This window comes from Marmota flaviventris, chromosome 8 (assembly GCF_047511675.1).
Source record: "Marmota flaviventris isolate mMarFla1 chromosome 8, mMarFla1.hap1, whole genome shotgun sequence".
NCBI classification, from domain to species: Eukaryota; Metazoa; Chordata; class Mammalia; order Rodentia; family Sciuridae; genus Marmota; species Marmota flaviventris.
In genome coordinates this window covers 114,394,904-114,406,587 of record NC_092505.1, presented here as the reverse complement: position 1 = coordinate 114,406,587, position 11,684 = coordinate 114,394,904, and the positions used below count along the sequence as shown (strand labels likewise).

Here is an 11,684-nt window from a genome sequence, read left to right as displayed (position 1 = left end):
GGTTGAGGCTGGGTCTGGCAGATTGGTTGGGAGGCGGACCTGATAGCACTCATTAACTATTTCAGGTCTGTGGCCTTTTCCTGTGAAGTAGGATTATCCCAGCACTAACACACCAAGGCATTCTGTTGGGAGAATCTTTTCAACATTGTTTGAAGAATCAAAAGGATGGAATTCAATATTTCCCTCATGAAGAAGGCAAAAAAAGGCAACAATCACTGTGTTTCCAGGAAAAGCTCTACAGGCTCTTAGGCAGGTGAGGTGTATTTCTAATTCTAATTCAAAAAGATCTCCCCTGAGAGCCCTGGGGGTAGGGGCGGGGTGTCAAATCACTCTGCTTTTTTTTTTTTTTTTTTTTTTTTTTTAACTAGAAGCCCTCTTGGTGGTATTTTCCCAGTTGAAGATAAGATGGCGTATCTAACTAAGGCAGTGTCAGGGGACTGTGGGTGACAGGGAGAACATTTTGTGTGTTTTACTTTTAAAGTCAGATGATGAACAACAAAGCAAGTTTTTTTTTTTTTTTTTAAAGATAACTGGCTCCAACCATTCAGCACCAAAGCAGTCTAGTCTGACAGGTTTCCTGATAAATGAGCTCCAGGAACCTGGGATGAGGCTCATGTTCGTCTAAGCAGGGACATTTGTTCCAACTTCACCAGAATCCTCAGTTCTTTTGCACTATGTATCCAAATCCTTAAAGCAAACCAAATACTCCAGAAACACTGAAATTACTTTCACTCCACCACTTTATTACTGGAATATTTATTTGAAATTCACTTGATAAGAAATACTTTAATAAATAGAACATAAATAAATATAAATTAGTTCACATGGTTTCATGAACATAAATTATATCAATAAATATCTTTAAATAAATGATGCTTGAGTGTTTCTGTAAACACCTCGGTACAGAGATAGCTTATTAATTCTTGCTCTCTAGGAAAGGGAAAGAAAACGCCTTCAGGAAGGACTCTGTCCCTCCTTAGCAACCTGTTTAGCAGCAGGGGTAAGCAAAGGGAGCACAGAGAAGATTCTCGCAGGGGCTTAGGTACAGCCAGGTCCCCTCCCTGGCTTGACCCACACATCATTAAAATTTCTTTGGTTCAGACTTTTATGCAAAAGACACTAGGCTGGGAGGCCCCTCAACTTCCTAAGAAGAATTCAGATAGCTCATCACCCTGTTGATGGTCACCGCCCGGATTCGCAGAGCATGAAGAAGTATGCAGAGCTTGGTTTTCGTTCTATACAAATTAGGGGAAGGTGCTTCAGGGGAAGGTGTCTGAGGCACAGTCTCATTGTTGACATTCACGGCCTAGAAGGATAAATACTGAGTATGACAGATAGAATTCCAAAAGGAAAACATTCATCTGTAAAAATGGCTAAAGCAGGGCCTGCGGCACGGTGCCCCCTCACTCTCCAAGCCCAACCAGACCAGAGGGCCGGGCAGACCTGAGAGAAGACACACACATGCTCAGGCTATGCACCTTCAGTGAGCTCAGGAGAGTTCCCTGTGCTGCTCAACAGGAGCTGTTCTAGGCATGATTCTGTTAACATGGCACCTGTTGCTGTATCTAACTTTTAGAGCTTACATGATGAAGCTCCTTCCTTTTTCCAACAGGGAGGTATGGATGGCTACTGATCCGGATTTTATCAGTAATTGATCTGCTTCCTGTGGAAATGACGTCATGTAAGACACAGAAACCTGGCAATGCATTTCCCTATTTTAGCCTTAGATTTGCTAACACTATGTAAGATCTTACTGCATGAGGGTCAGTACTCCCACTTGCTCCTCAAAAAAGTTCTAAAAGAAAGGAAAGGTATGTACAGCCATTGCATTTGACAGAGGAGCGAGCTTCAGGACTCAGGGATTGTTTGGTTAAGCCCAAATCATCTGACTAGGTCCTGAAAATGAAATATCAACTGCAACTCTCTGGTGGTAACACTCTTCTGTTGCAAAAAATCACTGCCTTTCAAACAAATTCATTGTGGGTGCACACACACACACACACAAATGAAATACACTATGCAGCAAATGACTGCTTTTCAGAGGATGGTTTCTGCCTCCATACCTGCAGCCTGTGCCCCGATGAGAAAAGCACTCTCCCTCTCTCTAATGTGCATGTCTCTATATTTTGTATTAGCATCATGGGCTACAGTGATCCAGAAACTGATGCAAGTCCTGCTGAGTGCACTGTACATGTCTACCATTTTGTTCATATTTTGGTTCTGTCTGGGACATAGCCAGGCACCAGCTCTGCTTGCTTGTTTGCAAGTATGTGTGCTTTCCCTCGCCTGCCCTTCCTGGACCCTCTGAGCTTAGGGAGAAGTGGAGTGCAGCAGAGCCCTTTGAGGGATCCTGGCTCTGCCTCTAGCTCAGGCTGTGTGTCTCTTAAGCTTCAGCTTCTTCCTTTGTACAGACCTCAAATGGCTGTTGTGGTGATGATGCATGAAAACACCTGCAAACAGCTTGGCATTACCTTGTGGTGGACACGGGAGGTTTCTTTTCATAAGTGACTACTCATGTTGGCCCTCCCTGTAGAGGGTGTCCTGAAGGCTGTCTCCCTGGGGATACTGCTCTGAAGGGGACTTCAAAAGGGGCTGAAGGCCTCTCCTAGTTCTCTGCAACAAGGGCCCTGGCTGGCAGGGCTCGGCATTAAAGGTACTTCACTGACGAGACGGGGGCCTTACCTGCATCAGGTAATCCACAGCAGCCAGCAGGGCTTTATCTTCATAGATCTGCCCCTTAGGATCCATCAACAGCTTTTCATTGATGGCCTTGAGCTCCAGCTGGTACATCTTCAAGTCCTCATAGATACTACTAAAGCACAGCGTCTGAGTGATGGCACAAAATGGGGAAAAAAAAAAAAAACATTGAGATGAGCCAAGCTATCTCCGCACCCCATGCATCTGAGAAGAGTGGTGGGTCTTACCGTATTCCAGGAGGTCCTCCCCGAGGTCAGGCTGCTCCCCTTCTAGGGGAAGAAGAACCAAACATCAGCATATGAATTCACCAAGTGGGGGAAACCTTGAATTTTTTTACTTACAATTATAAAAGAGGTCTCTCTGGAAGCCAGGCAGTTTTCATTCTAGAGGGAAAAAAGCCCATATTGAAGGTGTTAACTCTCAACCGAAATATATCTGGTGTTTCACCTCAAACCTTCTATTATGGCAACAATGCATAACAAATTCTACCACCTTAACTATTTTAAGCATATAGTTCAGAGGTGTAAGACGTATTCATGTGGTTGTAAAAAACATATCTGCTTTTATCAGTTTTTTTCTGATGGGAACCAGAAGCATGCAAGCTTTGGAAGCAGTGGGGTGAGCTGCACTGGTGCTCTGGGAGGGAAGTCGCTGTACCTGGGCTAGTTCCTGGGGCAAGCAGGCCTTCACTGTGTTGGTTCTGTTCTTGGTGATATCTTCATGATTGACCTCTTCAGCACTGCAGGGATAATACTCTAGGATTTCTATGGCCTGGGAAGAACATGAGAAGTTCAGCTGGGGTCACCGAGAAGGCCCCAGCTCCTGTGGGGCTAGCAGCCCGGGTGCCATCAAAGCTGTGGCTGGCTGCCCTTGACCTGCACCTCTCTGACCTACAGGAGATGCCTGTTCTTCATCCAATGAAAGAAACAGGCAGTCAGCATCCCCCTCCCCTCCTTGTCCTTGGCTTGAGACCTGTCTCCCTGGGTCACATCTTTTTTCATGATGTAAACACTGCAAGTCATTCCAACAGGCTGTGCTAATCAGCATCCACACCACACGTTAACACTTGCTTCTGGGCAAAACTGTTTTCTCTTGCCAAAGTGCCTGTATTCTATGAGTATCTTCAGCTCCTACAGGAGTGCTGTTAAGGCCCCATCTTGGTGGCTGCAACACACATGCAAGCCCTAAAGACTAGCCAAAATTTCACTTGTGATCCACACACATGTAGTCTGCACAGATGGCATCCCACAGGCCCTGTTGGAAGACCCTGTTGGATGGAATCAGGCAATGTGTCCTGAGAAGGCAATGACTTTCTGATTAAAGGTTGACATCACTTTCCACCAATGAGCCTATGGACCAAGGACAAGGCAAAGAGAAGGATGGCATGTCCCTGTGGATTCCGAGTTCAGCTGCAGAGACAGGCATGTGCCCAGATGACCAGGAGATGTGTCAGCAGGTGAGAAGCACTGGGGAGGGCATGGAGGCTCTGGGCAGAGAGGAGAGCTCTAAAGCACCACAGAGGGAACCTCGAGAGCCAGGATCAAGGCCAGAGAGGGCAGAACACATTTGGGTGCAAGTAGGGATGTCCCTATCTGCAGCAGGTAGACTGACGCCTCACTGCTCATCATCTGATATACACCTCCCCACCCTGGAATCTGGGAATATGCTGCATGACATGGCAGAGGAAGTAAGGCTGTAATAGCAGGGAGAGAATCCTGGCCCAGGGTAAGCACAGGGTCCTCCAGGAGGCAGAGAGCAGAAGTGTCGACCACGAGTGACAACATGAGGAAGAATGCAAAGGCCCTGCCAGATTTTTTCTTTTTTCATAGAGCTGGGATTTGAACTCAGGGCCCACACCCCACATCAGGCACATGCTCTGTCACTGAACTACACCCCTCAGTTCTGGTTTGGAAGGTGGAAGGGAGCCCAGCCCAGGAACTCAGCAGTTTCTAGAAACTGTGGAAGGTGAGAGACATCACGTTCTCCCCTGGAGCTTCCAGAAAGGGATGTAAGCTCTGAAGACACACTGATTTTAGTCCCATCAGCCCACACTGGGCTTCTGACCTCTGGAGCTAGAAGATGACACATTTTTCTTGTTTAAAGCCATGTTAGTGGTGATTCAGGACAGCAGCACGGAAAGTGTGTGCACTGCTCCTGGAGGTACCCAGCAGCCCTGGGCCACAGCCACTTGAGCAGATTGTAAAGAGATTGGGCAGGGGCCTGGAGTTGTGTCCTTTAGACCTTTCCAAGGGAAGCTGGAAGTTTAGATTCTCCTAGGAGAAGTCCAATTTTTCAATGGCATCAAACTCAAAAGTCAAAATAAAATGAAAACAACATTGGCCCGACTCTACAAATTCGCAACAGGCTGTGAATACCATGCAATTGCCACCTCCATGTTCTGCAATGGCGGGTTGGTTTATTCTGGCAAATCTGACAAGGCAAGGCACAAAAGCTTCCAAATAAATTTTGTGATGCCACGACTTCAGCGCTGTGGCTGGGAGTGGAAGTATTTGCTTCCTCACACAAAGCATCCATTCTAATCTCAGCTCTCACATCCTGTCTGTATTGAAAGTTTCTTCAGAAAAGAAGCTGTACCTCTGCAGGCTTCACTTGGGGTACCCCCTTTTAATTACAACTGAAGTCCAAGAAGCAATCTGCAGTGCATTATGGAAGAAGAAGAAGGACTTCTTCAAGGCCCTGTGGCATTGAGCTTTTTCTAAGTTATTCATAAGGCAACAAGCTAGAAATTTCTTCTAGTGAGCAGGATTGCAAAAGGATTTTTTTTTGACACTGCAGGGGTTCTAACTCACTTCTATAACTGAGCTAAACCTCAGCCCTGAGTAGCTTCTGCTATGGCTTTGCAGCAAGAGCTCATTGAAGCAGCTTTAAAAAGAAAAAGAATTTTTTTTTGCATTAAAATACAAAAATCCCCAAAATGAAAGCTATAAACAAACTCAGACAATGCTTCCCTATGAAATGAAAGCTGGACACAAATGATCACCATCCTCCTTGAGGTATGTGACTCCCACACGATGCACATCACCACACTGGACATGGCAATCTAGTTCATCATGTGGCCCCACAGAGACCCACCCAACTGCTCCGTGGATTGACCTCATCTGCAAGGTCTTATTCCTGGCGCAAGTGCCCCTATGCTGGCTTGCTGCTGGGACACTGCACACATTGCCCTGCTACTGGCAGAGCCAAACCAACCTCCATCATTTACCACTACTCTGCTTTCTCTAAGTCCCTTAAACTGACAAGTCATTTGTGAAGTCCCTCTCCCCTCCTGACAGCTATCCTGCAGTTCCCCAGTTGCTGCATTGTCTCAGCAGGTCCCTTCAGCAGAGCTCAAGGGGACACTGGCACTTACGTTCTGTAGGGCACTGTCCACAGTGCTCAGCAGGGTTTGGGAGAGGTTGTGGCACTCCTGGGACACTGCTGGGACTGGGGTGCTCCTGGGGAGGTTCCTGGCAGAACCAAGATGCTCCAGGAGGACAAGGGAGGCCAGGAGAAGGAGGCCTGCAAGTGAATTGGGGGCAGCTGAGCTGCTGATCTGCCCTGGTCATCTTTGCCTATCCTTTCTCCTTGGTGCTGACCCCCTCCGCCCTTTACCAACACTTCCTTCCCACCTGAGAGATGGATCCAGTTATTGAAGGGCAGCTCCCCTTAATATTAGGGCTAAGAATCTGCTCTCTGGATGCCCCAGAGCTCAGCACTCCCTCAGAGAAAGCCTCCATATTTTGAACAGGGAAACCAAGCCCAGGAGCAGAAACGACTGGCTCAGGATCCCAGTCTTTTGGAACAGCGGGGGGTCAAAGCCTCCTTTGCAGCTGACTGAGATCTGCTTATAGCTGTAGCTGTAAGAAGTCTCCTAGGCAAGACACTCCCCTGCTGGGCCTTGGTTTCTCGTCTCTAAAGTGAACACAATGATAGCTAATGAGCTGCTTCAAAATGAAAAGAGACGCTGTGCTCTGTGAGCCCGGGGCAGGCAGGTGCCCATTCGTCCTTTCCCGCTTCTATCCCTTTTGCGGCGCTCCAGTCTCCGGGCGGGGCAGCCATCTGGGTCCTGCTGTCTCCAGCCTCCCCACCGCCGCCCCTGGCGGCTACTCACTGCGCGCTGATGGACACATGCTGGGCGGACCCTGAGCAGGAGCTGGACGCTGGCAGGTGGTCGTGGCAGGTGAGTTGGCTATGGGCTGGGGACCCAGAAGGCCACATTTTTATAACTCCTCGAGGCGCGGCAGGACTTTCCCAGGACTTAGGGCTCTTGCTTTCTCTCTCTGTCTCTCTCTACATCAGTTTCTCGGTGACACGTGCGGTCCTTCCTGCCCGCGGGGCTGGCGGCGCTTTCGGATTAACTCTCGGAGTGCCCGTCCGGATCCCGGGGCCGCCCCGCCGCCTGCGCGCGCATATTGAAAGTGAAATTAGCGCAGAGTCGCGGCGGGGTCCTGGGCAGGAGGGATCCGCCGCACTGCGACCTGGGCCCGCCAGGTCTAGAAGTTCTACTGTGTCCCAAAGCCTCGCCCAGCGCGCAGAAGTGGTGCCGCCCGTTGTCCTTTTCCTCCATCACCAACGCGCCCTAGCGGTGACATCTCTCTTGTTTCTGGGTGGAGTGGACAGATTGTCCATCGCTCATTCCTTCAGATGATCCATTCATTGTGCGCCAGGCCGAGGAGGTGCCAGGCACAGGACACTGGGGTGAACAGGACCCTTTGGGAGCACCCTATGACCCCAAACCTGATGCAGTATTTTGTCACAGGTCCTCTTAGGCATGAGAAGGGTGAGGTGGGGATGGCTGACAGTAGCTGCTCTCTTAGAGAACCCACTTTCTGATGGCAGCGAGAGAGAAGTTAGGGTTTGGTGGGAGAAACCCCAAGGGCCTGGAGGAAAGGCCCAGAGAGAGGACACTGCTCAGCGGGAGCAGCCCGGTCCTGGAGGTAGCAGAAGCTCCTAGGGTCCCAACCTGACAGGGAAGGAAAAGTGGGTACCAGAGTGCTTCCAAGGGTGGCAGCAGGTTCCAGCTCCAGAAATAATATCAGAGCAGTTAGGGAGGCGAGGAAGAGAGAAGTGGATTTAGGGAGCAGGATGTGGGCATTGATAAGGGTAGTGGGCACCATGCTAAAGAGCACAGTTCTATTCTGAGGGTAGGGAGGTGTGGTTGGGTTTGCAGGGTGAAATATCCCTTCAGTGGTATTGTGATCCCAGGAGAGCAGAGTAGCAGGAGCATTTGGCAGCATATGGCCACATCTCCATGCTGGACAGAGAACAGCGGGTGGGCAGAAGGGATTCTCAGGGTGGCCACTGTCCACAGTCTGTTGACTTCACCGTGGGAGGCATAGGAAGGTATTGAGGATGGCTGAAGGGAGACTGTTCCAGCTCCTGCAGCCTGGGTCACTAGAAGAGGAGTAGAGTTCAATCAGTGAAGTTGTACTTCAGAGGTGCTGGCTGAGAGGTATTTATTTCCCCCTTAAACATCAGTCACTCTGCCTATGTAGAGGGGAGGGATGTTTTAGTCACCAACTTGGAGCTTTTGCTTTGATGTGTCTGGCTGCCAGGGTCTGCCTTTGTACAGAAGCACCAATTTCCCCAATGAGAAGCCTTTGGAGACACAGAAGAGAGGAGTGGGTGCTCCCTCTGGTCTCCATTGAGGTCTGGATGGAGGAGGTCAGCATATTGGCATGCTATTAGGACCTCTGAGCAGGTTCAGCCTCTGCTGGAGGCCATGGCCAGGTGGATGGAGAGGACCCTAGGCTGATGCAGGCCCTTCTGAGTCCTGGCATTAGCCTGGCCTGGTAGATCATGTGTTTGAAGGTGATGAGGCCCCATCCTAGGGACTTTCAGGTACATGTAAAGCAGGCCCCTTCCAATGCTGCTGTCTGAATTGTCCATGGTGCACAGACCAATGCATTGTCAGAACAATTGTATTTAGTAGTTTGTGGGAAGCAAGTAAATGGCATAGAGACCTGTTGCACCACATGGGTTTAGGGTGGAGTTAAGTGTACTTCATTTCAACAAAGTCAAACTGGTTGCAGCTGAGCTGTTTCTCCCTGGAAGCATTATCTCCTACAGTAACATAATTTCTGCTGCATGGATGAACACAGGGCCTCTGTTCAAAATGGATTTTTGGCCACCAGATACAGTATGTGACCTAAAGTTTTATGGAGCATGTTTCTAATGTGCTGCCCATACTTGTAACCAACATGAAATAAACAGCCCTTTCTGCACTAACATTACTTTTCTATAGAAGGCATTCTTTGTCTGTGATAACTACTGTATAGTGTGGAACATTGCACTAGAGGTTTGGGCCAACGCAATATGAAATGAAAAAAAATGAGAGATTTATTGCAAAAGAAAAATTAAAACTGTTATTTTTTTTTTTAAATAATTGATCTGGGTTAGAGTTGTGGCTCAGTGGTAGAGCACTGGCCCAGCATGTGTGAGCCCCTGGGTTCAACCGTCAGCACCATATATAAAAAATAAGTAAATAAATAAAAATAAAAGATCCATTGACAACTAAAAATATATTTTTAAGTAATTGATCTGCAAAACAAACAAACAAAAAATCTAGAATGAGTATACCAAACACTAGAAGTATTGAGAGAATTCAACAACTTCACTGGACAACAATAACAACTTGAGAAAACCAGCCAGGCTAGTGGTGGCTCAGGGTGGGTACTTGCCTTATACTCATGAGACCCTGAGCTCCGTCCTCAGCACTGAAAAAAATTAATCTTTGTACAACTGAAACCATCAGTTAAGAAACACCATTCACAGTATCAGCCAAACTATAAAGCTCCTGGAGATAGAGTGACCACTAAGTGGCTGAATCCAGCTCTGTTCCTTACTTGCTAGGTGTTCTGAGAAGTTATTATTATTATTTTTTTAATCTGAGTTCAGTTTCCTCATCTGAAAAATGATGGCAGTGAAAATTCCTACAATAAATATAAGGTTATTGTGATTATGGCATGATTTAGCATAACTATAGAAGAGTCTTGGAGAAAAAATTTAAAAGTGTAAGAACACAGTGAATATGATTTAATGAAAAAATTCTGTGCCCCTTAAATGGGAAGTCCCAATATATAAAAAGCTGGTGTCTCTTCTAATTAATATATTCAGTAAAATCACATTGGAAACTATAAGAAGACTTTTTGAGAAATTTAATAAAATACCTATTCATACACACACATATATGATTAATATCCTGAATATTCAAATATAATACAAATATCAGTACAAAAAACACCAACAACCCAATGCAGAAATAGAAAAAAGACATACTCAGATAATTCCAAGACAAATGCACATTATTGTAGACATATGAAAACTACTCTGCTGCATTATAATTAAAGAAATGCATGTCAAGTTAATAAATATGCTTCTTCTTGTTGTTGTTTTGTCTTTCTTTGTAGAACAAGGGATTGAACCCAGGGCCTCATGCATGCTAAGCAAGCCCTCTACCATTGAGGTAATCTCCAGCCCACAGATATGATTCAACCTATGATTACAAAGCTGGGAAGTAAGATGGTTTGTAAGAGTATCTGCAGTTGTGTAGAAACAGGTTGCAGTGTTCTCTGGGAGGGAGTCTGACCTGCACAAGCAGTCTAGAGAATTGGTTAGCAATAGCTATTGTGATAAAAAATGGACTCACTTTTGTTTACAATTCCAATTCTAGGAATTTCTCTTGTAAAACCATTTGCACAATCCAGAAAGACTTATTTACACTAAAACTACTGTCGTTTATATCAAGACATGAAACACTGGAAATATCCTTTAGTAGGAGAAGGTTTAAATAAAACATGATTCATCTTTTCAAGGGGCTACTATGAAGCTATTTAAAGGATTGAAACAGATTTATGCATGTGATAAGAAAAAAAATCTTCATTATGTGAAAAAATCAAGGTTTGGACCAGCATGTCACATCACAGGCTTTTTTATGTGCAGGGAAGAAAGCACAGACATACAAACACACAGAGATGCTGGTACAGCGTATACACACACGCTCATGAGAGCTTAGAGAGGCAGTGGCCACTGCTCTGGAGAAGGAGAATGGATTTTTCAAGCAGAAGGAACACCTGATTTATATTGAATAAATATAAATCTGTATCATTTGAATTATTTAATATGAAATATTAAATACAGTTTGGTTTTGCTTTGCTTTTATTTGCATTTAAAAGATCGCTTAATGGAAGGTGATGTATTAAGAGAGCTGCTAGGTCACTGTAACAGCTTTTGAATGGAGGAGTTCCTCAAGGTTGTAGCATTCTTGTAGGATTTACCATACAAACATAAGTCTATAGTGGATTGATGATCTACTACCAAGGCAAGGCCTTTTGTGTCTGACTCTATCCATTCATCCATCCATCTACCCATCCATCCACCCATCCATCCACCTATCCAATCATCCATCTATCCATCTATCCATCTACCCATTCACTCATCCACTCATCCATCAATCATCCATCTTCTCATTCTGATTTGCAAATATTCTCCTTGTGTGTTATACACATTTAAAAATTTCTCATAAGCTTAGAGAATATTAGACTTTTAGCTGGAAGAGCTGATCCAATGCACTTTTTATAAATTATATTTTCTGAGGTGTCTTTTCTTTTAACATTTTGTCTTTATTCTTTCCTAAGTCATATTTTATGGTTGCTATACAGAATTAAATGAATATAGAAAGTTCAATTAAATAAGACATCTACTATATTAAATGTATATTAAAATTTTTAAGGGCAATTATAATGATAATTTTGAAGTTATTCTTCTTTTGATGAGCTAAATCATCTTGCTAATCATAGTGGCAATATACATATACCACAATTAACTGATTAATTTTTATTAAAATGTATTTAAATTAATAACAATATCAGTGGAAAAGGAATTTGGTGGGCAGCTATCTTAATTGCATTTCTGCAAGTGACTCACTCTTGCTGCTTTACTAAACAAATAGCCATTTTATCACACTGGATCACATTGAAATAATC

At 45.3% G+C, this 11,684-nt stretch overlaps 1 protein-coding gene across 1 annotated transcript; it reads right to left on the bottom strand.

Moving 5' to 3' along the window:
* Positions 1–1,144: 1,144 nt before the first annotated feature.
* Il12a (interleukin 12A) lies at positions 1,145–6,830 on the bottom strand. The gene is made up of 7 exons (XM_027933571.1): positions 6,812–6,830; positions 6,071–6,219; positions 3,355–3,468; positions 3,039–3,080; positions 2,925–2,966; positions 2,683–2,826; positions 1,145–1,306 (listed from the first exon to the last, which is right to left on the bottom strand). The coding sequence occupies exons 1-7, from the start codon at positions 6,828–6,830 to the stop codon at positions 1,145–1,147; spliced, it is 672 nt and encodes a 223-aa protein (XP_027789372.1).
* Between the last annotated feature and the right edge of the window lie 4,854 nt (positions 6,831–11,684).

Coding starts and splice junctions, on each gene's coding strand:
- Il12a (XM_027933571.1), bottom strand. Junction 2,967..3,038: donor GAGAGACCTCTTTTATAATT/GTAAGTAAAAAA, acceptor TTCTTCCCCTAG/AAGGGGAGCAGCCTGACCTC. Junction 1,307..2,682: donor CTGTGGATTACCTGATGCAG/GTAAGGCCCCCG, acceptor TTATCCTTCTAG/GCCGTGAATGTCAACAATGA.